The 26195-nt window shown below is 46.9% G+C and overlaps 1 protein-coding gene across 1 annotated transcript in view; it reads left to right on the top strand.

Annotated features, from left to right (window-relative positions):
• The window catches only part of LOC106576474 (calcium-activated potassium channel subunit beta-4), a 71875-nt gene extending 47252 nt beyond the window's left edge, over positions 1–24623 (top strand). Inside the window, exons 2-3 of the mRNA XM_045722425.1 lie at positions 15481–15608; positions 22641–24623. Of these exons, the coding sequence (XP_045578381.1) occupies positions 15481–15608; positions 22641–22929 (417 nt within the window). The 3' untranslated portion in view covers positions 22930–24623. The remainder of the gene's footprint in view (positions 1–15480; positions 15609–22640) is intronic.
• The last annotated feature ends 1572 nt before the right edge of the window (positions 24624–26195 follow it).

Raw genomic sequence — 26195 nt, 5'->3', positions numbered from 1 at the left:
CAACTCCACGAGGTGAGATCTTGCATGGAGCCCCAGGCTGAAGGAGATTGACAGTTCTTTTGTGTTTCTTCCATTTGCGAATAATCGCACCAACTGTTGTCACCTTCTCACCAAGCTGCTTGGCGATGGTCTTGTAGCCCATTCCAGCCTTGTGTAGGTCTACAATCTTGTCCCTGACATCCTTGGAGAGCTCTTTGGTCTTGGCCATGGTGGAGAGTTTGGAATCTGATTGATTGATTGCTTCTGTGGACAGGTGTCTTTTATACAGGTAACAAGCTGAGATTAGGAGCACTCCCTTTAAGAGTGTGGTCCTAATCTCAACTCGTTACCTGTATAAAAGACACCTGGGAGCCAGAAATCTTTCTGATTGAGAGGGGGTCAAATACTTATTTCCCTCATTAAAATGCAAATCAATTTATAACATTTTTGACATGCGTTTTCAGGATATTTTTGTTGTTATTCTGTCTCTCACTGTTCAAATAAACCTACCATTAAAATTATAGACTGATCCTTTCTTTGTCAGTGGGCAAACGTACAAAATCAGCAGGGGATCAAATACTTTTTTCCCTCACTGTACACCTGCTATGAAAGGCCCCAGAGTCTGCAACACCACTAAGCAAGGGGCACCACCAAGCAAGCGGCACCATGAAGACCAAGGAGCTCTCCAAACAGGTCAGGGACAAAGTTGTAGAGAAGTACAGATCAGGGTTGGGTTATAAAACAGTATCAGAAACTTTGAACATCCCATGGAGCACCATTAAACCTATTATTAAAAAATGGAAAGAATATGACACCACAACAAACCTGCCAAGAGAGGGCCGCCCACCAAAACTCACGGACCAGGCAAGGAGAGCATTAATCAGAGAGGCAACAAAGAGACCAAAGATAACCCTGAAGGAGCTGCAAAGCTCCACAGCGGAGATTGGAGTATCTGTCCATAGGATCACGTTAAGCCGTACACTCCACAGAGCTGGGCTTTACGGAAGAGTTGCCAGAAAAAAGCCATTGCTTAAAGAAAAAAATAAGCAAACACGTTTGTTGTTCGCTAAATGCGACATGCCAAAAGGCATGTGGGTCACTCCCCAAACATATGGAAGAAGGTAATCTGGTCAGATGAGACTAAAATTGAGCTTTTTTGGCCATCAAGGAAAACGCTATGTCTGGCGCAAACCCAACACCTCTCATCACCCCAAGAACACCATCCCCACAGTGAAGCATGATGGTGCTGTGGGGATGTTGTTCATTGGCAGGGACTGGGAAACTGCCCTAGTTCCTTATCTGTTCCTCCCTGGCTGGTAGAATGGGACACACAGGAGTCAGGATGTGTGTGTGTGTGTGTGTGTGTGTGTGTGTGTGTGTGTGTGTGTGTGTGTGTGTGTGTGTGTGTGTGTGTGTGTGTGTGTGTGTGTGTGTGTGAGAGAGACACATAGGAGTCAGGACACAACTCAGGACTTGCTGATTCATCTCTGTCACATTAATCCAGTCTCAGGAGGACAGAGAGAGAGAGAGAGAGAGAACAGGGGGATGGAGGAGCCAGGCCTAGAGAGAGAACATGGGATGGAGGAGACAGGCCTAGAGAGAGAACAGGGGGGATGGAGGAGACAGGCCTAGAGAGAGAACAGGGGGGATGGAGGAGACAGGCCTAGAGAGAGAACAGGGGGATGGAGGAGACAGGCCTAGAGAGAGAACAAGGGGGATGGAGGAGACAGGCCTAGAGAGAGAACAGGGGGATGGAGGAGCCAGGCCTAGAGAGAGAACAGGGGATGGAGGAGACAGGCCTAGAGAGAGAACAGGGGATGGAGGAGCCAGGCCTAGAGAGAGAACAGGGGGGATGGAGGAGCCAGGCCTAGAGAGAGAACAGGGGGATGGAGGAGCCAGGTCTAGAGAGAGAACAGGGGGATGGAGGAGCCAGGCCTAGAGAGAGAACAGGGGGATGGAGGAGACAGGCCTAGAGAGAACAGGGGGATGGAGGAGCCAGGCCTAGAGAGAGAACAGGGGGATGGAGGAGCCAGGCCTAGAGAGAGAACAGGGGGATGGAGGAGCCAGGCCTAGAGAGAGAACAGGGGATGGAGGAGACAGGCCTAGAGAGAGAACAAGGGGATGGAGGAGCCAGGCCTAGAGAGAGAACAGGGGATGGAGGAGACAGGCCTAGAGAGAACAGGGGATGGAGGAGACAGGCCTAGAGAGAGAACAGGGGATGGAGGAGCCAGGCCTAGAGAGAGAACAGGGGGATGGAGGAGCCAGGCCTAGAGAGAGAACAGGGGGATGGAGGAGCCAGGTCTAGAGAGAGAACAGGGGGATGGAGGAGCCAGGCCTAGAGAGAGAACAGGGGATGGAGGAGACAGGCCTAGAGAGAGAACAGGGGGATGGAGGAGCCAGGCCTAGAGAGAGAACAGGGGGATGGAGGAGACAGGCCTAGAGAGAGAACAGGGGGATGGAGGAGCCAGGCCTAGAGAGAGAACAGGGGGATGGAGGAGCCAGGCCTAGAGAGAGAACAGGGGATGAAGGAGCCAGGCCTAGAGAGAGAACAGGGGATGAAGGAGACATTGTCCATCTAAATGTCAAGGTATTTGTATGCAGGGACTTTGTTCAATTACAGAACCATTGAAGGAGTGAAGATGTAACCCGCCAGAGATACTTCTACTAGACTTTGAAAACAGCATGTATTTAGTTGTGCCTGTTTTCAGTACAAGCTTTAAATAATAAGGGCTTCCTGAACAGCTGCAACATCAGACTGTAACCTTGACAACGCTGAATCAACAGTTGGACCAGTTGCATACATACTAGTGTCATCCGCATACAAATTAAGATCACAATTTTTTTACTGATTGACCAATAGCATTCATGTAAGTTGTAAAAAGAACAGGTCAAGTCTCTGGCTTTCTCAGTTTTTGTCTCTCCCCCTCCCCCTCTCTCTCTCTCTCCCTCTCTCTGTCTCTCTCTCTCTGTCTCTCTCTCTCTCCCCCCTCTCTCTCTCCCCCTCTCTCTCTAACCCTCTCTCAGTTAAGTCTCTGGCTTTCTCTGTTTTTGTCTCTCCCCCTCCCCCCTCTCTCTCTCTCCCTCTCTCTGTCTCTCTCTCTGTCTCTCTCTCTCTGTCCCCTCTCTCTCTAGCTCTCTCTCTCCCTCTCTCTCTCTAACCCTCTCTCAGTTAAGTCTCTGGCTTTCTCTGTTTTTGTCTCTCCCCCTCTACCCCTCTCTCTCTCCTTCTCTCTGTCTCTCATTCTGTCTCTCTCTCTCTCTCTCCCCTCTCTCTAGCTCTCTCTCTCCCTCTCTCTCTCTCTCCCTCTCTCTTTCTCTATCCCTCTCTCAGTTAAGTCTCTGGCTTTCTCTGTCACCCCCCCTCTTTCTCTCTCTCTCTGTCCTCTCTCTCTCTCTCTCTCTCTCTCTCCCTCTCTCTCTGTCAGCGTCCACTTTACTCCCTGTCTCACCTATTCATGCTAATCTGCATAAAAATATGATGTTGAGAGAGAGAGAGAGAGAGAGAGAGAGAGAGAGAGAGAGAGAGAGAGAGAGAGAGGGGGGGGTCATAGTGAGTGTCAGCCAGCCCAGAGAGCTAGATCAACAGCCAGATCCAGGTCCTCAGCCCATCACCATGGTTTCAGAACACACATCTAGGCCAACACAGAAGGACTACTTTCTATGTCATTCGTTGCCAAGGAAGTGCTTTGGGTGCTTGAGTGAATGGCCCGCTGAAAATGATTAAATTGATTAAATTAACTTGGATGGAAGTTTGTAGTGTTCACTTGGCAGCCATGAATTGAGAGAGAGAGAGAGAGAGAGAGAGAGAGAGAGAGAGAGAGAGCCTCAAACTCATCATTAAGTTTGAGGCCCTGGGTCTCAACCCCGCCCTGCGCGATTGTGTCCTGGACTCCCTGACGGGCTGCCGTAGGTAGGAAACAACACCTCCACTTTGCTGATCCTCAACACTGGGGCCCCACAGGGGTGCATGCTCAGCCCCCTCCTATACGTCCTGTTCACCCATAACTGCGTGGCCATGCACGCCTCCAACTCAATCATCAAAACAAAAGAGATGATCGTGGACTTCAGGAAACAGCAGAGGGAGCACCCCCCTTTCCACAGTTTTAAGTTCCTCGGCGTACACATCACGGACAAACTGAAATGGTCCACCCACACATACAGTGTGGTGAAGAAGGCGCAAAGAAATGTGGCTTGTCACCTAAAACCCTGACAAACGTTTACAGATGCACAATCGACAGCATTCTGTCGTGCTGTATCACCGCCTGGTACGGCAACTGCACTGCCCACGACCGCAAGGCTCTCCAGAGGGTGGTGCAGTCTGCACAATGCATCATGGGGGCAAACTAACTAACTTTGGTTTATGTTCTATGTTAGTATATTTCTATGTTCTAGTCTAGTCTTTCTAGTTCTATGTTTAGTTTATTGATTTGGCCTTCAATTGGAGGCAGCTGTTCCTCGTTGCCTCTGATTGAAGGTCCTATGTATAGGGGGTGTTTTGGTAATGGGAATTGTGGGTAGTTGTCTCCTGTTTAGTGTCTATGCACCTGATAGGACTGTTAGTGTCGGTCGTTGTGTTTTGTATACGTGTTTTGTTTGTTTTTCCTTCTTTTATAACAATTAAAGAAGATGAGTATACATTTTCCCGCTGCACCTTGGTCCACTCATTATGACACCCGTTACAGAACTACCCACCACAAACAGACCAAGCAGCGGGGTAAGGAGCTGGAGAGGAATTATGTGGACTACAGGGAATCGTGGACATGGGAGGAGATTCTGGACGGGGCTGGACCATGGCACCAGGCTGGTGAATACCGTCGCCCACCGGAGGAGATAGAGGCAGCCAAGGCGGAGCGGCGCCGTTATGAGGCATTATACGCACCGATTGAAGCACAAGAGGCACCCCCAAGAACGTTTTTGTGGGGGGGCACACGGGTAGTTTGGCTGTGCCAAGGGCGAGCCCTAAGCCAACTCCCCGTGCTTATTATGGGGAGCATATGGAGTGGAGAGCGCCGGAGTATGCAGAAGTGCGCACGATCTCGCCCATGCGCACGCACAGTCCGGTGCGAGCGATCCCAGCCCCTCGCAAGTGCCGTGCTAGAGTGGGCATCCAGCCTGGAAGGAGGATGCCTGCGCAGCGCATCTGGCCACTGGTGCGCCTCCTAGGTCCAGGCTACCCTACGCCTGCTCTACGCACGGCAACCATCAGGCCTCTGCACAGCCCAGTTCGCCCTGTGCCAGCACTCCGCTCGTGCAGGGCTGCTATTACCATCCAGCCAGGACGGGTTGTGCAGGAGGTGTGCTCCAGACCTCCAGTGCCTACTCATGGCCCGGTGTATCCAGTTCCTGCTCCTCGTACTAGCCCTGAGGTGCGTGTCTCCAGTCTGGCGTCTCCAAAGCCAGCACCACGCACCAGGCCTCCAGTGCGTCAGCCCAGTCTAGTACGTCCTGTTCCCGCTCCTCGCACTAGCCTTGGGGTGCGTGTCACCAGTCTGGTACCTCCACTACCCGCCCCACACACCAGGCCTCCAGTGCGTCAGCCCAGTCCAGCTCGTCCTGCTCCTGCTCCTCGCACTAGCCCTGTGGTGCGTGTCCTTAGTCTGGCGCGTCCTAAGCCAGCCCCACGCATTGGGCCTTCAGTGCGCAGTCCCTGTCCAGAGCTTCCGACGACAGTGCCTCGTCCAGAGCTTCCGACGACAGTGCCTCGTCCAGAGCTTCTGGCAACAGTAACCCGTTCAGAGCTTCCGGTGACAGTACCCCTTTCAGAGCTTCCGGCGACAGTGCCCCGTAGAGAGACGGCCCACAGTCCGGAGCCGAGAGAGACGGCCCACAGTCCGGAGCCGAGAGAGACGGCCCACAGTCCGGAGCCGAGAGAGACGGCCCACAGTCCGGAGCCGAGAGAGACGGCCCACAGTCCAGAATCGATGCAGCGAGAGTCGCCCTAGAGTCCGGAATTGACGCAGCGAGAGTCGCCCTACAGTCCGGAATCGATGCTGCGAGAGTCGCCCTACAGTCCGGAATCGACGCGGCGAGAGTCGCCCTACAGTCCGGAATCGACGCGGCGAGAGTCGCCCTACAGTCCGGAATCGACGCGGCGAGAGCCGCCCTACAGTCCGGAATCGACGCAGCGAGAGTCGCCCTACAGTCCGGAATCGACGCAGCGAGAGTCGCCCTACAGTCCGGAATCGGCGCTGCCAGAGTTGCCCTTCAGCCCGAGGTCTCCAGCGATGCGCATCAGCCCGAGGTCTTCAGCGATGCGCCATAGCCCAGAGACTTCGGGAAGGGTAACAATTAATAAATATTTAGTGGGGGTGGACAGGTTAGGTTGGGGAGTAAGGCCGGAGCCTGAACCACCTCCATAGTAGGTGGGTTGGGGAGGGGGGGTGTAGCACAAGAACCGTCGGTGATGGTGGCCACCCTCCCTTCCCTCCCTTTAGTTGGGATTATTTTATATTTTTTGGGGGGTTCTTTTTGTGTTTTTTGTGTGAGGTGCATCCGGGGTCTGCACCTTTTTGGGGGGGGTACTGTCACGTCCTGACCAGTAAAGGGGTTATTTGTTATATTAGTTTGGTCAGGACGTGGCAGGGGGTATTTGTTTAGAGTGTTTCGGGGTTTGTTGGGCTATGTGTTTTGTAGAGGGGTGTTTGATTAGAGTGTTCCGGGGTTTTGGTTTATGTTCTATGTTAGTATATTTCTATGTTCTAGTCTTTCTAGTTCTATGTTTAGTTTATTGATTTGGCCTTCAATTGGAGGCAGCTGTTCCTCGTTGCCTCTGATTGAAGGTCCTATGTATAGGGGTGTTTTGGTAATGGGAATTGTGGGTAGTTGTCTCCTGTTTAGTGTCTATGCACCTGATAGGACTGTTAGTGTCGTTCGTTGTGTTTTGTATACGTGTTTTGTTTGTTTTTCCTTCTTTTATAACAATTAAAGAAGATGAGTATACATTTTCCCGCTGCACCTTGGTCCACTCATTACGACACCCGTTACAGCCGCTGCCTGTTCAACCCGCTACCACCCAGAAGGCGAGGTCAGTACAGGTGCATCAAAGCTGGGACCGAGAGACTGAAAAACAGCTTCTTTCTCAAGGCCATCAGACTGTTAAACAGTCATCACTAACACAGAGAGGCTGCTGCCTACATACAGACTTGAAATCATTGGCCACTTTAATAATTGAATCACTAGTCACTTTAATAATGCCACTTTAATAAAGTTTACATATCTCGCATTATTCATCTCATATGTATATACTGTATTTTATATCATCTACTGCATCTTGCCTATGCCGCTCGGCCATCGCTCATCCATATATTTATATGTATGTAGTTTTATTCCTTCCCATTAGATGTGTATTAGGTAGTTGTTGTGGAATTGTTAGATTACTTGTTAGATATTACTGCACTGTCAGAACTAGAAGCACAAGCATTTCGCTACACTCACATTAACATCTGCTAACCATGTGTATGTGACCAATAACATTTGATTTGATTTGATGTGGTTTGATGCTCATTTCTCACTGGGCACACACTGGTTGAATCAATGTTGTTTCTGAAATGATGTTGAAACAATGTGGAATAAAGGTTGAATTGACGTCTGTGCCCAGTGGGTTATTTCTCCGGTGGTGCGTTATACTTTCCTCGACTTAAAATCAGATAACTGAGGATATCTTTTCTCTTCCTTCTTTTATAGCTTGTTTCTGGTTGTTAGAAAAGGACATTTGCCCATCATAGCTTGTCAACCAATATATTCATTTTCTCGCCTGGAGTAACAGAACAGAGATGGTCCTGTCACTGGGCCCAGAATGATTGATATTATTCTGAGTGAAACTGATCAGAACAAAGACAGAACTAAGATAAGGCAGTCAGTCACCAGGACTTACCTCACCGAACTCTGATAAAGTCATGTGTCACTCTCTCTCTTTCAGTCTCCCTCCCTCTCACACGCTTAACCTTTATTTAAATAAAAATAGCAAATACAAATATCTTGGCCACAACCTCCCTCCCTCCCCTTCCTCTTGATGCAACATGTTAAATTATACTCTTTTCTCATATTTTAGACCCTTTTCCCTGACAGCTGCAAGTCAGTCAGCTAGACCTATTACCATGAGCACTACCCAAATTGCGGGCTTCCCAAACACACTTGTGATTTGAGAAATGGAGATCTGGTGCGTCTCCAGCATGCCTGCATATGTAGGAAAATGACCATTTGACAATGTCTTATTCCTGATTGTCTTAACTCGCCACGTACACCACAAAATGTTTTCTTCACCTCATACAAGTCAACAAAGTCTGTTTTTCTACCGTCCATTTTAAATGTTTTCTTCACCTCATACAAGTCAACAAAGTCTGTTTTTCTACCGTCCATTGCTCAGTATTTGAAAAATCTTTCCAACACTCCCGGCCTCGATAATCACCAAGCCTTGATGCGAAAGAGCAAAATATCATGATCTGATGATTCCATACAGTATAGCCAGGGGAAACGTCATAAAAAACAGCTTCCTGTCCAGAGCTCACTGGCGCAGGAAACTCTGAAACAATGTTGAATTTCACTAGTAATAAGCTCAAGTCAAGACAAGTAGAAAGGGAGGCAGACAGGCGGAGAAGAGAGATGAATGTGATTGAAAGAACCAGAATTTTTCATCAGGATATGTTTTATTTGTAGTCTTTAGGCCTATGTATTTGACTTAGTTGATGATGAAGGTACAGGACTACTGCTGCATTGGCCTACAGGCTATCTCTGAGTTCTATGCTGTCGTTTCTTTAGCTGCCAGTGGATCACGGTGTATCAGTGTGTCCATAAGGCAGCGGTTGGTAATCTCGCATTAGTTGAATTTGAACTTGTAGATTTTTGTCCTTTGACTTCAGATTTTTATGATTAACCACGTGACAATAATTTTGAGAAACAAAAAAGTTTATTATTGAAATTAAACTATTCCACAAAAATGTGCATATATAAATATTCAGAAATGTTAGGATAAATTGTAAGCTTCCCCATGAAACTCACTGGCTGCCTATAGTCTTTACTACTGTAAACACGTTGAATTATAGGAGGTCTTGTACAGCTGACTAGGTATCCCCCCTTTCCCTTTCCCAGTGAAATTCCTTCTGGCGCCGCGTCTGACCTATTCAACCTTTCAGCTTCATACTGTAGTGTGTAGATAGCTGACTAATGGGTTGTAGCGCTAACGCATTAGCTGCTAATATAATCTAGCCACTGTCCTAAGTTAGAAAAGGGGGGTACCCAGTCAGTTGTACAATGAAATATCCTCTTCTGAAATGTGTCTTCCTCATTTAACCCAACCCCTCTGAATCAGAGAGGTGCGGCAGGCTGCCTTAATCAACATCCACAGCACCCAGGGGTTAACTGCCTTGCTTTGGTGGAGAACAACAGAGTTTTACCTTGTCAGCTTGGGGATTTGGCCCAGCAACCTTTTGGTTACTGGCCCAACGCTCTAACCGTTAGGCTACCTTAGGCAGATTAGAACATTCGTAATAAGACACTTTAGTCATAACCTTTGTGCACAAAAAAATCAATTTAATTATTCAAATAATTGTCACTGAAGCCAATTTTTTTGTCATCACTCACAACTGAAGATACTAACATTTTGTATGAATCAAATGTCTGCCATGTTTATGGATGACGAGCTGCTCCCTGTGGATGAGGAGCTGCTCCCTGTGGATGACGCGCTGCTCCCTGTGGATGACGAGCTGCTCCCTGTGGATGACGAGCTGCTCCCTGTGGATGAGGTGCTGCTCCCTGTGGATGAGGAGCTGCTCCCTGTGGATGACGAGCTGCTCCCTGTGGATGAGGTGCTGCTCCCTGTGGATGAGGTGCTGCTCCCTGTGGATGAGGCGCTGCTCCCTGTGGATGAGGTGCTGCTCCCTGTGGATGAGGCACTGCTCCCTGTGGATGAGGCGCTGCTCCCTGTGGATGACGAGCTGCTCCCTGTGGATGATGCGCTGCTCCCTGTGGATGATGTGCTGCTCCCTGTGGATGAGGTGCTGCTCCCTGTGGATGAGGAGCTGCTCCCTGTGGATGACGAGCTGCTCCCTGTGGATGACGAGCTGCTCCCTGTGGATGACAGTACGTCATCTCTGATCTCATGGCATTGCTGTCTCTGGGGACAGTACCAGTACATCATCTCTGATCTCATGGCATTGCTGTCTATGGGGACAGTACCAGTACATCATCTCTGATCTCATGGCATTGCTGTCTATGGGGACAGTACCAGTACATCATCTCTGATCTCATGGCATTGCTGTCTATGGGGACAGTTACAGTACATCATCTCTGATCTCATGGCATTGCTGTCTATGGGGACAGTTACAGTACATCATCTCTGATCTCATGGCATTGCTGTCTATGGGGACAGTTACAGTACATCATCTCTGATCTCATGGCATTGCTGTCTATGGGGACAGTTACAGTACATCATCTCTGATCTCATGGCATTGCTGTCTATGGGGACAGTTACAGTACATCATCTCTGATCTCATGGCATTGCTGTCTATGGGGACAGTACCAGTACATCATCTCTGATCTCATGGCATTGCTGTCTATGGGGACAGTACCAGTACATCATCTCTGATCTCATGGCATTGCTGTCTATGGGGACAGTTACAGTACATCATCTCTGATCTCATGGCATTGCTGTCTATGGGGACAGTTACAGTACATCATCTCTGATCTCATTCCCCCCCAACTCTCTTATCCTCTTGATCACGATCCGTCATAAACCACACATATACATCCATGTACACACACACACGCACGCACGCACGCACGCACGCACGCACGCACACACACACACACACACACACACACACGTAATCCCTTGTGCTCGTCTCTTTATGTAATTTTCCAGGTCATGTCTGGTTATTTCTAGTTCATGTACAGAGATAGAAACATGGTCATTCTAATGTGGCTGAAACACATGACACATCAATGCTCGTGGGCAATTTGACTGAACCAACGTTTCTGTTTCAGTTCTTTTCATTTTGGGGAACACGACAGTTAGATTCCTATTACACATTATGACAGTTTGCATTCCATCCTGCAGCGTTTTTCATTGATGGGTTATCCTAAAGGTTTTAGCTTCTGTAAATCTGAAACTGGCTCCAATCCCAGTGAGATGTTAAAGTCAGATTAAAACCATGAGGTTTGTGGCCAGCATCAGTTTGTGGCCAGCATCAGCAGCACATTGACCAGAGCGACCAGATCATCTTCCTGGTATGGGATATTCCCCTTGCTCAAGGCTTTAGTTCTTTATTTAACCACTCTTTAAATATCTCTCTATTTGGCCATGCTATTACTGTGTTATCATTGGTGAAAACCCTTATGCTAAGATGTTCTTTCTGTACTATATATACAGAAGTATGTGGACACCCCTTCAAATGAGTGCATTTGGCTATTTCAGCCACACCCGTTGCTGACAGGTGTATAAAATCGAGCACACAGGAAGGCTCGTTCAAGCCTTTCCCCATCCAATCAGGTAGCCCACATGGGAAGCTTTGTGTGGTGTCTCCCTCCTAAGCCGTACAGTATCAAATCAAATCAAATGTTATTGGTCACATACACATGGTTAGCAGATGTTAATGTGAGTGCGAAATGCTTGTGCTTCTAGTTCGGCGGTGCAGTAATACCTAACAAGTAAACAGTTCCCCAACAACTACCTAATACACATCTAATGGGAGGGAATAAGAAAATGTACATATAAATATATGGATGAAGCGGCTTAGCCAAGATGCAATAGATGGTATAAGGTACAGTATATACATAAGAGAGTAATGTAGATATGTTAACAGTCTTTAAAGTGGCATAAAGCCTTCCCAGAAGAGTGGAGACTGTTATAGCAGCAATGTTCCAACATCTAGTGGAAAGCCTTGCCAGAAGTGTGGAGGCTGTTATAGCAGCAAAAGGGGGACCAACTCCATATTAATGCACATGATGGCTCTGGAGAGCCTTTCGGTTCAGGGCGGTGCAGTTGCCGTACCAGGTGGTGATACAGCCCGACAGGATGCTCTTGATTGTGCATCTGTAAAAGTTTGTCAGGGTTTTAGGTGACAAGCCACATTTTTTTGGTTGATGAGGTACTGTTGTTCCTTCTTCACCACACTGTGTATGTGGGTGGACCATTTCAGTTTGTCCGTGATGTGTACACCCAGGAACTTAACATTCCACCTTCTCCACTGCTGTCCCTTCGATGTGGATAGGGGGCTGCTCCCTCTGCTGTTTCCTGAAGTCCACGATCATCTCCTTTGTTTTGTTGACATTGAGTGTGAGGTTATTTTCCTGACACCACACTCCGAGTGCCCTCACCTCCCTGTAGGCTGTCTCGTCGTTGTTGGTAATCAGGCCCACTACTGTTGTGTCGTCTGCAAACTTGATGATTGAGTTGGAGGCGTGCATGGCCACGCAGTCTTGGGTGAACAGGGAATACAGGAGGATGCTGAGCACACACCCTTGTGGGGGCCCAGTGTTGAGGATCAGCGAAGTGGAGATGTTGTTTCCTACTTTCACCACCTGGGGACGGCCCGTCAGGAAGTTTGGAGGGTTTGGAGGGTACTATGGTGTTGAATGCTGAGCTGTAGTCAATGAACAGCATTCTTACATAGGTATTCCTCTTGTCCAGATGGGAAAGGGCAGTGTGCAGTGTGATGGCGATTGCCTTGCGGGGGTTAACACGTTTAAATGTCTTACTCACGTCGGCCACCGAGAAGGAGTGGGATGGGGCGCGGTCCTTGTTAGCGGTATAGTCTGTCTAATGTGTGAAAGAGAAAGTGTGCTGTTCATACCTGTTCATACCTGATATAGAGTCATGTAGTGTTGTTCATTCCTGATATAGAGTTATTTAGAGTGTTGTTCATTCCTGATATAGAGCCATTTAGAGTGTTGTTCATACCTGATATAGAGTCATTTAGAGTGTTATTCATACCTGATATAGAGTCATTTAGAGTGTTGTTCATACCTGATATAGAGCCATTTAGAGTGTTGTTCATACCTGATATAGAGCCATTTAGAGTGTTGTTCATTCCTGATATAGAGCCATTTAGAGTGTTATTCATTCCTGATATAGAGTCATTTAGAGTGTTGTTCATACCTGATATAGAGTCATTTAGAGTGTTGTTCATTCCTGATATAGAGTCATGTAGTGTTGTTCATTCCTGATATACAGCCATTTAAAGTGTTGATTATTCCTGATATAGAGTTATTTAGAGTGTTCATACCTGATATAGAGCTATTCAGAGTGTTGTTCATACCTGATATAGAGCCATTTAGAGTGTTGTTCATTCCTGATATAGAGTTATTTAGAGTGTTGTTCATTCCTGATATAGAGTCATTTAGAGTGTTGTTCATACCTGATATAGAGTCATTTAGAGTGTTGTTCATACCTGATATAGAGTCATTTAGAGTGTTGTTCATTCCTGATATAGAGTCATTTAGAGTGTTGTTCATACCTGATTTAGAGCCATTTAGAGTGTTGTTCATTCCTGATATAGAGCCATGTAGAGTGTTGTTCATTCCTGATTTAGAGCCATTTAGAGTGTTCATTCCTGATATAGAGCCATGTAGAGTGTTGTTCATTCCTGATTTAGAGCCATTTAGAGTGTTGTTCATTCCTGATTTAGGGCCATTTCAGCCAGGCTTTATATCTCACCAAAGCCAACAATATGGTCTATGTGATGGAGGTGGCAGAGGTAAAGGTGACCACCGACCTACCAGCACCACATTATCAGGAGAATGAATTACCCCGACGGCCCTCCCCAGCTTCACTCCCCTTGCCCCAATTCGCACTGCGCGGCCCCGACCGGAGAATTTCCATGGAAACTCTGTTGCCCTGGTGAAAGATTATCCTCCGACTGGATTCCAATCAGACACCCCCAGAGTTGTGTTTTGTTCCAGTGCCCACAGCTCTGGCTCTGGCTCTTCATGCCCTGAATAGTAGACTGAGGAAAATGATGTGAGACTGTGATTGCCTCCCAAATGGAACCCTTGTCCTTATATGGTAGTGGTCTACTTTCAACCAGAGGCCTATCGGCTTTCATCAACAGTCATGAACTATATAACTAATATAATGGAAATAGGGTGTCATTTCAGACGCAGACTGAGGGAGAATGACGGCTTGACTCGGCCGCGGAAGAAAAGCTTCTTATATCTCCCATGGAGGGTAGAGGATTACTGTAGGGGCTTTATCAACCAGGGAGTGGATGTAGATGGATGTAGACAGTGTCTGTGTCTCTCACGGTCCTCATGTTGTGTCTTCTAGACAGTGTCTGTATCTCTCACGGTCCTCATGTTGTGTCTTCTAGACAGTGTCTGTATCTCTCACGGTCCTCATGTTGTGTCTTCTAGACAGTGTCTGTATCTCTCACGGTCCTCATGTTGTGTCTTCTAGACAGTGTCTGTATCTCTCACGGTCCTCATGTTGTGTCTTCTAGACAGTGTCTGTATCTCTCACGGTCCTCATGTTGTGTCTTCTAGACAGTGTCTGTATCTCTCACGGTCCTCATGTTGTGTCTTCTAGACAGTGTCTGTATCTCTCACGGTCCTCACATGTTGTGTCTTCTAGACAGTGTCTGTATCTCTCACGGTCCTCATGTTGTGTCTTCTAGACAGTGTCTGTATCTCTCACGGTCCTCATGTTGTGTCTTCTAGACAGTGTCTGTATCTCTCACGGTCCTCATGTTGTGTCTTCTAGACAGTGTCTGTATCTCTCACGGTCCTCATGTTGTGTCTTCTAGACAGTGTCTGTATCTCTCACGGTCCTCATGTTGTGTCTTCTAGACAGTGTCTGTATCTCTCACGGTCCTCATGTTGTGTCTTCTAGACAGTGTCTGTATCTCTCACGGTCCTCATGTTGTGTCTTCTAGACAGTGTCTGTATCTCTCACGGTCCTCATGTTGTGTCTTCTTACGGATTCTTCAAGGGAAAGTTGTAGTCTCTTTTACATCTGCATTTAAGATGACTTGGTTGACCTTTGTTGTAGCCCTATCAACTGCATGCACAGTAGGCTTTTTGGTGCCTTGTTTATGTCAATAGTGTCTGTTTGAATGTGTGGAGGCTGCTGAGGGGAGCATGACTCATAATAATGGCTGGAATGGAGTCAATGGATTGGTATCAACCACAGGGAAACCAGGTGGTTGATACCATATCATATGTCTTGATGCATTACATTATGGCTGGTAGCACTGAATAACACTCTCTTTCTCTCTCCCTCTCCCTATCTGCCTTTCTCTCACCCCTTCTCTCTCTCTTTCTCTCTCTCCCTCTCACTCCCTGTCTCTCTCTTTCACGCTCTCTCTCTCTCTCTTCCTCTCCTCCTCTCTTTCTCTTTCTCTCTCTCTCTTCTCTCTCTCCCTCCCTCTCCCTCTCTCCCTCCCTCCCTCTCCCTCCCTTCATCTCTCCCTCTCGCTCTTTATCTCCCTCCCTCTCGCTCTCGCTCTTTCTCTCCCTCCCTCTCGCTCTCTCTCTCTCTCTCTCTCTCTCTCTCTCTCTCTCTCTGTCCAGTGCTCGTACGTTCCTCCATGTGAGAGGGACAACCAGAAGAACAAGGACAATGTTCTGTGGTGGGAGGACTACTGGACTAAAGAGGTCAGCTCCCAATCCTTCACCTGTTTCTTCAACCAGCAGAGAAGGTGAGACCCTCCCCTAAACCCTACCACTAGCCCCTCCCTTAACCCTAAACCCTACTATTAGAACCTCCCCTAACCCTAAACCCTACCACTAGCCCCTCCCTTAACCCTAAACCCTACCACTAGCCCCTCCCTTAACCCTAAACCCTACTACTAGACCCTCCCCTAACCCTAAACCCTACCACTAGCCCCTCCCCTAACCCTAAACCCTACCACTAGCCCCTCCCTTAACTCTAAACCCTACCACTAGCCCCTCCCTTAACCCTAAACCCTACTATTAGAACCTCCCCTAACCCTAAACCCTACCACTAGCCCCTCCCCTAACCCTAAACCCTACCACTAGCCCCTCCCTTAACTCTAAACCCTACCACTAGCCCCTCCCTTAACCCTAAACCCTACTATTAGAACCTCCCCTAACCCTAAACCCTACCACTAGCCCCTCCCTTAACCCTAAACCCTACTATTAGAACCTCCCCTAACCCTAAACCCTACCACTAGCCCCTCCCTTAACCCTAAACCCTACCACTAGCCCCTCCCTTAACCCTAAACCCTACCACTAGCCCCTCCCTTAACCCTAAACCCTACTATTAGCCCCTCCCCTAACCCTAAACCCTACCACTAGCCCCTCCCCTAACCCTAAACCCTACCACTAGCCCCTCCCCTAACCCTAAACCCTACCACTAGCCCCTCCCTTAACCCTAAACCCTACCACTAGTACCTCCCGTAACCCTAAACCCTCCCACTAGCCCCTCCCCTAACTCTAAACCCTACCACTAGCCCCTCCCCTAACCCTAAACCCTACCACTAGCCCCTCCCCTAACCCTAAACCCTACCACTAGCCCCTCCCCTAACTCTAAACCCTACCACTAGCCCCTCCCTAACCCTAAACCCTACCACTAGCCCCTCCCCTAACCCTAAACCCTACCACTAGCCCCTCCCCTAACCCTAAACCCTACCACTAGTCCCTCCCCTAACCCTAAACCCTACCACTAGCCCCTCCCCTAACCCTAAACCCTACCACTAGCCCCCCCCTAACCCTAAACCCTACCATTAGCCCCTCCCCTAACCCTAAACCCTACTATTAGACCCTCCCCTAACCCTAAACCCTACCACTAGCCCTTCCCCTAACCCTAAACCCTACCACTAGCCTTTCCCTTAACCCTAAACCCTACTATTAGACCCCTAACCCTAAACCCTACCACTAGCCCCTCCCTTAACCCTAAACCCTACCACTAGGCCCTCCCGTAACCCTAAACCCTACTATTAGACCCCTAACCCTAAACCCTACCACTAGCCCTTCCCCTAACCCTAAACCCTACCACTAGCCCCTCCCTTAACCGTAAACCCTACCACTAGCCCCTCTACCATTAGCTCCTCCCCTACCATGTCAGAATTCTCTTGTTTGAGAGGTGAGAGACCCCCCCTCTCCACCCCCATGTCACTCATACTGAGAAGAATGAGACAATACATCAACAATCATGTTCACTTCCTTCCTGCTCACGTCCTTCCTGCTCACGTCCTTCCTGCTCACTTCCTTCCCTAATACAACAATAGAAGTATTCTGTCTTCTGAAAGGTGGGCCCCTCCCCTACCACTCCCACTGATGAGAGCATACATCAAAGACAATTTAATAAAGCAGAATACAACAATGTTAGAATTCCATCTTCTGAGAGGTGACAGAGCCTACCCACCGTGCTCTCATTCTGATTACAATAACCCTCTCTCAAGACATGTTTCATACCGAGTTTAATATATGAGGATTTGTCAATTCAGGAAGTGAAATTCAATTCAAACTGAGATAACCTGAATCCCGGTGCTCTCTCAACCACCACAAAAAAGTGTCTACAGTACTTTGTCAACCCACAATACATGGTCACATGCTCCCTGATTATAGAGCAGCACCTTCAGAGCTGTCACTAAACCAAATACGTGTTTGCTCAAGTATAACACAAACACTTTTTCCTGAAAAGAGATTCTAGAGATTTGAGAGCTGTCCGGGTTAAACTGGAAGATGGATTGTTTGTCAGGACAGGCTCAGTTTGCAGTCTATTTTAGGGTGAAGCAGTGAGAACCAGATGGCAAGGTGTAAAAATGTTATGTGGCCGCCTTTCAAAAACCCTCTCTGTTCTTTTTCAACTAATGATAGCTATTTTCATGTGAAATTTTTTCCTGCAGTAACTCTTAACTCTTAACATAACTTACATTCGACAACCAAATATGGCAAAGAAAGCAGCAGACAGGCAGTGAAGTCACAAGATGCACATGGTCATCAGCTGTGTGGTGATGGGAGAGTCTGTCACCTGCAGTGGATCCATTTCCTGTGGGGCAGGATATGACATGTTCATGTACTGTAGGGAGGAGTCTGAGAACACCACTTATCAACACTTATCCATGGCCAATCATCCCTTCAGGGGCTATTTTGGAGGCCCATTGGATCTTGTGGAGCAAGTGTGACTAAAGGAATCAACACATACTGTTGTACACCATGTGGGTCTCCTTCTGGACTCCTGGTACACCTGGGGCCTGTATCCAGGACACTCTTTATTTATTTAACTTGGCAAGTCAGTTAAGAACAACTTCTTATTTACAATGACGGCCTAATCCGAACGACGCTGGGCAAATTGTGCACCGCCCTATGGGACTCGCAATCACGGCCAGTTATGATACAGCCTGAAATGGAACCAGGGTCTGTAGTGACGCCTCTTGCACTAAGATGCAGTGCCTTAGACCGCTGTGCCACTCGGGAGCCCTCCGCCTCTTGAGTTGGGCTTCATCCTTTTGTTCATCTGGGAAGTTCATTGTATTGCAGATTTCTCTTGTAGCAAAATGCCAGTGTTTTTTTTTCATCACCAGTAAACTCTTAGATTGACTGAAATAAATACAAAGTGTAATGTATGTTTATAAGTGAAATGGTACACGGATAGTGTTCAGAGGCCTTTGAACTGTGTCCTACATTCCTCTAGTCCAGTGTTCAGTTGGCTGACACTGAGCTGTGTCTGCTGCTGCAGTCTACACTGCACTACTGTGTGCTACTGTAAAGTGCTGTGTACGGCTGTATGGCTGCTGCAGTGTTGGCCTAAATGGGCCCCTCCAGACCACTGCTTACCCCAAAACAGCCTGATACAGACCATTTTATTTATATATCATCTAAAATATGTACATATTTTAACTCAATACCCGTTCCAATTCTTAGTTTGCATGCAAGCTATTCGTAAGTAAAGTTTTAATGCAATAAAGAAACAACATGGCGAGGGGATAATGTTATTGAAAGGGGAAAAGAGACTCCACACCTTTTTATTGAACATTTGATATCCAGCACCTGCTTTGTGATCTTTTGCTATTTGGGATAATTATTACTTTTTCACACTTTATCAACTCCCCTCATTCAGAGGTATCATCAACTCCCCTCATTCAGAGGTATCATCAGCTCCTCTCATTCAGAGGTATCATCAACTCCCCTCATTCAGAGGTATCATCAACTCCCCTCATTCAGAGGTATCATCAACTCCCCTCATTCAGAGGTATCATCAACTCCCCTCATTCAGAGGTATCATCAACTCCCCTCATTCAGAGGTATCATCAACTCCCCTCATTCAGAGGTATCATCAACTCCCCTCATTCAGAGGTATCATCAACATCCCCTCATTCAGAGGTATCATCAGCTCCCCTCATTCAGAGGTATCATCAACTCCCCTCATTCAGAGGTATCAACAACTCCCCTCATTCAGAGGTATCATCGACATCACCTCATTCAGAGGTATCATCAACTCCCCTCATTCAGAGGTATCATCAACTCCCCTCATTCAGAGGTATCATCAACTCCCCTCATTCAGAGGTATCATCAACATCCCCTCATTCAGAGGTATCATCAACTCCCCTCATTCAGAGGTATCATCAACTCCCCTCATTCAGAGGTATCATCAACTCCCCTCATTCAGAGGTATCATCAACTCCCCTCATTCAGAGGTATCATCAACTCCCCTCATTCAGAGGTATCATCAACACCCCTCATTCAGAGGTATCATCAACATCCCCTCATTCAGAGGTATCATCAACTCCCCTCATTCAGAGGTATCATCAGCTCCCCTCATTCAGAGGTATCATCAACTCCCCTCATTCAGAGGTATCATCAGCTCCCCTCATTCAGAGGTATCATCAACTCCCCTCATTCAGAGGTATCATCAACTCCCCTCATTCAGAGGTATCATCAACTCCCCTCATTCAGAGGTATCATCAACTCCCCTCATTCAGAGGCATCATCAACTCCCCTCATTCAGAGGTATCATCAACTCCCCTCATTCAGAGGTATCATCAACATCCCCTCATTCAGAGGTATCATCAGCTCCCCTCATTCAGAGGTATCATCAACTCCCCTCATTCAGAGGTATCATCAACTCCCCTCATTCAGAGGTATCATCAACATCCCCTCATTCAGAGGTATCATCAACTCCCCTCATTCAGAGGTATCATCAACTCCCCTCATTCAGAGGTATCATCAACTCCCCTCATTCAGAGGTATCATCAACTCCCCTCATTCAGAGGTATCATCAACTCCCCTCATTCAGAGGTATCATCAACATCCCCTCATTCAGAGGTATCATCAACTCCCCTCATTCAGAGGTATCATCAACTCCCCTCATTCAGAGGTATCATCAACATCCCCTCATTCAGAGGTATCATCAACTCCCCTCATTCAGAGGTATCATCAACTCCCCTCATTCAGAGGTATCATCAACTCCCCTCATTCAGAGGTATCATCAGCTCCCCTCATTCAGAGGTATCATCAGCTCCCCTCATTCAGAGGTATCATCAGCTCCCCTCATTCAGAGGTATCATCAACATCCCCTCATTCAGAGGTATCATCAACTCCCCTCATTCAGAGGTATCATCAACTCCCCTCATTCAGAGGTATCATCAACTCCCCTCATTCAGAGGTATCATCAGCTCCCCTCATTCAGAGGTATCATCAGCTCCCCTCATTCAGAGGTATCATCAGCTCCCCTCATTCCCCTTATGACTCATCGTGTTGTGGCGTTAATATTTTTCTCTCTGTTCTACTCCTCATCTGTTCTCTAGCATTCCCTTTCCAGCTTGTTTAAAGTTTTCCCCTCATTCCCCCTCCTCACCTCCTCCTCCCTCTCCTCCTCTCCTCCTCACCTAGGGGTGAAGAGCGGTGGGCCAGTGACCGAAAGGTTGCTGGTTCAAATCCTCAAGCCGACTAGGTGAAAAGTATGTCGATGTGCCCTTGAGCAAGGCACTTAACCCTAATTGCTTTTGTAAGTTACTCTGGATAAGAGCATTTGTTAAATTACTAAGCAGGTGGCCTAGTGGTTAGAGCGTTAGAGCGTTGGACCAGTAACCGTAAAGGTTGCTGGATCAAATCCCTGAGCTGACAAGGTAAAAATGTGTCGTTCTACCCCTGAGCAAGGCAGTTAAGCCGCTGTTCCCCCAGTGCTGTGGATAAAGGCAGCACGTTCAGAGGGGTTGGGTTACATTTACATTTTAGTCATTTAGCAGACGCTCTTATCCAGAGCGACTTACAGTAGTGAATGCATACGTTTCATACATTTTTTCTCCGTACTGGTCCCCCGTGGGAATCGAACCCACAACCCTGGCGTTGCAAACACCATGCTCTACCAACTGAGCCACACGGGACCGTTAAATGCGGAAGACACATTTCAGTTGAATACATTCAGTTGGACAACTGACTAGGTCTTCCCCTAAAATGTAAATGAGGGGATAATGTTACTATTCCTTCACACATGATGTAGTGTTTCTCTTAATCTGTTCTGTATCGTCCCCTGTTCTCTGGCTACATCCAGTGTTTCAGTTTGTTCAAAGCTGTGCCCTCAATTCCCCCTCCTGGCCTCCAAATCCCTTCAACCCTGCCCTTGTCTTTTAGTATCTATCTGTCTGTCTGTCTGCTCATCTCCCTTCAACCCTGCCCTTGTCTTTTAGTATCTATCTGTCTATCTGCTCATCCGTCTTCAAACCTGCCCTTGTCTTTTAGTATCTATCTGTCTGTCTGCTCATCTCCCTTCAACCCTGCCCTTGTCTTTTAGTATCTATCTGTCTATCTGCTCATCCGTCTTCAACCCTGCCCTTGTCTTTTAGTATCTATCTGTCTGTCTGCTCATCTCCCTTCAACCCTGCCCTTGTCTTTTAGTATCTATCTGTCTGTCTGCTCATCTCCCTTCAACCCTGCCCTTGTCTTTTAGTATCTATCTGTCTGTCTGCTCATCTCCCTTCAACCCTGCCCTTGTCTTTTAGTATCTATCTGTCTGTCTGCTCATCTCCCTTCAACCCTGCCCTTGTCTTTTAGTATCTATCTGTCTGTCTGCTCATCTCCCTTCAACCCCTGCCCTTGTCTTTTAGTATCTATCTGTCTGTCTGCTCATCTCCCTTCAACCCTGCCCTTGGCTTTTAGTATCTATCTGTCTGTCTGCTCATTCCCCTTCAACCCTTGTCTTTTAGTGTCTGTCTGTCTGTCTGTCTGTCTGTCTGTCTGCTCATTCCCCTTCAACCCTGCCCTTGTCTTTTATTTTATATCTGTCTTTGTGCTAATGTTTTTCTATCAACCCATCATAGTGATGCCATCATCCTCCCTCCTCCCTCCATGTTTCTGCCTTTCTCCATCCCATCTTGCATTGCTGCCAACTGTAGCTGTTTGCCATGTGCTCCTGATGTCTCTTCCCTCCTCCACCCCTCACCCTCCTTCAAAGAGTCGGTGCTAAATCACTCCTGTGGATAGAAACCTTCTTGTGGATCCTGACTTCTCTGCAATGAAGTGAAACGGGATGTACTTTGTCACTGGATGGCATCCAGAATGCACTTCTCCTAGATCATCGACAAACCTTCACATCTAATGTTGATAGGTGACATTTGTGCTGCATTTAGTCTATTTTCTGTCAACACTGAAGTTCCTGATAGACAGACATTGCTTTGCATTCTGTAAACACTCACCACTTTCTTGTTGCCTCATGCCCCCCTAAATTCTTACTCTTTTACCCCCTTGCCCTCTATCTCCCCCTGCAGGCCTGACGACGTACTGTGGCGGCGCTCCCACGATGCCAGCGTCCTCCTCCACTGCGTCCTGTGGCCCATGGTGAGCCTGCTGGTGGGCACCCTCATCGTCCTTCTCACCGTGTGCGCCCGCAGCCTGGCCGTGCGCGCCGAGGCCATCCAAAAGAGGAAGTGCTCGTACGAGCCGGCAGGCAACTCAGAGCAGGGCAAGACGCCGCCCAACACCAACACCGCCTCCTTCCGGACCCTGCCGATGTTCGCTGTCCCTGTCCGACGCAGAGACCGGGAACAGGAACACTAGATGGATGGATGGATGGATGGATGATGACTGTGGTCTCAGTGGTGGCTGTTGTGTGATGAGGACCTCATAAAAGCGTGGAATGTTTGCACTTCCAATTATGACTGTTCTGAACACTCTCATTCCGCTGGACTTGACTGGACTCGAGGCTCATGCACCAGAAATGCTTGTCTGTCTTGTCTTGGTGTGTTTGCCTACTTGTGTAAGAGCCATTTTGTCAGTTCAACTCTCAGCTGGTGGGGGCCTTTTCTAATGCTATGTGTATTACAATGTGTTGGTTATGTCTATGAAGAAGAAAAAATCCAAAAAGGACAATGCCGCTTTCTGTCACTGGTCATGTTTTGGACAGGTCTGTGTTACGTGTTGAGCCTCTGTGTCTCTGTGCTGATTGTAATGTTGTTTGCGTTTACTTCACTAGCTGAGCTCGGTCTCAAAGTTCAGAGTTCACTGACTTACAAACAGGAAATGTCTGTGACCTTTGAACGCTCTTTAACTAGACTCTTCATTACAAACCCCTGGTCGTATGAAAGGAGGGATTGTGAGGGCGTCCCGGCCAGGACCACCTGAGAAGAATCTTCAACACCAGTTACACAAAATGTCAATGCTTTGTTTAGAGAGAATGTGGTGAAAGGAATTCTGGGAGAGTCCTTCTAATCCCTGGGACTACAGAGCCAGAAGCAGACCTTGGTCTGATCACCCTCAGCATGATGTACTGTCTTCTTCTCTGGGTGGTATTAGGAAGTGTTTAAATGCCTATCTCACTGTTACTGTTCTTGAACACCCCGGGCCAGGATTTAAACAAATCGCAACAATGCGTATATTACTTTTAAAGGCATATTGCGGTTTGTTTTGATCCGGTTCCCCCTCTCTCCTCTCTGTACCACCTGCCTTTTACTAAACCTGTTTCTAACAAGGCTTCTTTAAGGCATCTGTCCAACTACAGCCAACCCAACCGCCATGGATGGAATATGTCTGTTGTTCGTTTTCAGTTGGTTGCCGCAGGACATGTTTGAACCTATTTTGTCCCGATTCAATATGTAGAATGGGCCACGGACAGTTGGTCTGGGTTCGGGACAAAACTTGGGATAGGTAGTTTGTCTGTGGTTGGATAGATGTGCAGATGCCTTGACTGTAGCAACTTCCTCTGCAGTCTGTCTTCTGTCTTACCTTCTGTCAGTTAGTGGTTTTAGTTTTTTTACGATGCAAATTGAATGGTTTTCTTACCACAGTAGCAGACTTTTGCACCGTTTTGAATAGTTTGTCGTCTGTATGTGTTACCGTAAGCTCTCCGATTGGTTTGAACAGTTAGTACCTCCAGTTAGTGTTTTCCATCGATTGGATAAAAAAAAGAAAGCTGATCTGACTAAAAATCGTTAGACCTACCTACCTTGCTCCAAGAAAAGGTTTGCTCTCTCAATTGCATTAATCGGACGTACAGAAGTTTTTACTTGTGTATTTTCTACAAAAGAAGTAGCTAAGACATTGTTGTCCTTTGCTAAAAGATGAATGATATTTCATACATAAAGCCATATGCTGAACATGTGATTGCAGTAAGAGACAGCTCTAGGGGAGGTCATGTTTCTCAGTCCTCTTAGAATAGGAGCTGTAACAGTTGTACTAAACAAACATATTTTGTGTTGGAAAGAGAATGTTTTTTAAAAAGCCAATCCATTAAAACGTCTGCTGCATAATGATGAGTAATAGTGCCTGATAGATATCTTTAATAAAAAGAATAAGAGTTATTGTCTTCAAAATAGTTTATTTCTGCACCATATTGTTCTTCTTTCATTCATTTAAAACTTCTTCGGGATCGGTGTCCCTTCCACGGGACGGTTGAGCTAACGTACTGTAGGCTAATGTGATTAGCATGGGGTTGAAAGTAACAAGAACATTTCCCAGGACATAGACATATCTGATATTGTCAGAAAGCTTATATTCTTGTTAATCTAACGGCACTGTCCAATTCACAGTAGCTATTACAGTGAAAGAATACCATGCTATTGTTTGAGGAGAGTGAACATGAAAAGTTATTAATAAACAAATTAGGCACATTTGGGTAGTCTTGATACAAAATGTTGAACAGAAATGCAATGGTTCATTGGAGCAGTCTAAAACTTTGCACATACACTGCTGCCATCTAGTGTCCAAAATCGGAATTGCATCTGGGCTGGAATAATACATTATGGCCTTTTTCTTGCATTTCAAAGATGACAGTACAAAAAAAACCATAAGAACGGTTTTTTTTTTCTTTGTATTATCTTTTACCAGATCTTTTGTGTTATATTCTCCTACATTCCATTCACATTTCCACAAACTTAAAAGTGTTTCCTTTCAAATGCTACCAAGAATATGCATATCCTTGCTTCAGGAAGTTATATTTGGGTATGTCATTTTAGACGAAAATTGGAAAAAAAGGGGTGGATCCTTAAGAGAATCATTTCAACTATAACATTAACTTTTTAACTGCACTGCAGTCTTTCAGAAAGCCATTATAAGTAACCGGATTCACAGATTTACTGATGATTTGACCTGGTTACAGCTGAATAGCAGATATTTGTGTTATGATGGCGTCTCACCTGGTTACAGGTGAATGGCAGATGTTTGTGTTATGATGGCGTGTCACCTGGTTACAGGTGAATGGCAGATGTTTGTGTTATGATGGCGTCTCACCTGGTTACAGGTGAATGGCAGATGTTTGTGTTATGATGGCGTCTCACCTGGTTACAGGTGAATGGCAGATGTTTGTGTTATGATGGCGTCTCACCTGGTTACAGGTGAATGGCAGATGTTTGTGTTATGATGGCGTCTCACCTGGTTACAGGTGAATGGCAGATGTTTGTGTTATGATGGCGTCTCACCTGGTTACAGGTGAATGGCAGATGTTTGTGTTATGATGGCGTCTCACCTGGTTACAGGTGAATGGCAGATGTTTGTGTTATGATGGCGTCTCACCTGGTTACAGGTGAATGGCAGATGTTTGTGTTATGATGGCGTCTCACCTGGTTACAGGTGAATGGCAGATGTTTGTGTTATGATGGCGTCTCACCTGGTTACAGCTGAATGGCAGATGTTTGTGTTATGATGGCGTCTCACCTGGTTACAGCTGAATGGCAGATGTTTGTGTTATGATGGCGTCTCACTCTCTTCCTCGTCAGCCTTGTCTTCTTGTTGTTGTTATTAGTCTCCTGATAGGAGAGCAGCTGCTATTAATTATGCATGTATTTAATGGAGGTTACCATGACAGCCAAGCTTATCACAGAGAAAAGGGC

Source organism: Salmo salar, chromosome ssa07 (genome assembly GCF_905237065.1).
Source record: "Salmo salar chromosome ssa07, Ssal_v3.1, whole genome shotgun sequence".
NCBI classification, from domain to species: domain Eukaryota; kingdom Metazoa; phylum Chordata; class Actinopteri; order Salmoniformes; family Salmonidae; genus Salmo; species Salmo salar.
The sequence above is the reverse complement of the archived record's forward strand: the minus strand, read 5'-3'. Positions and strand labels throughout refer to the sequence as shown.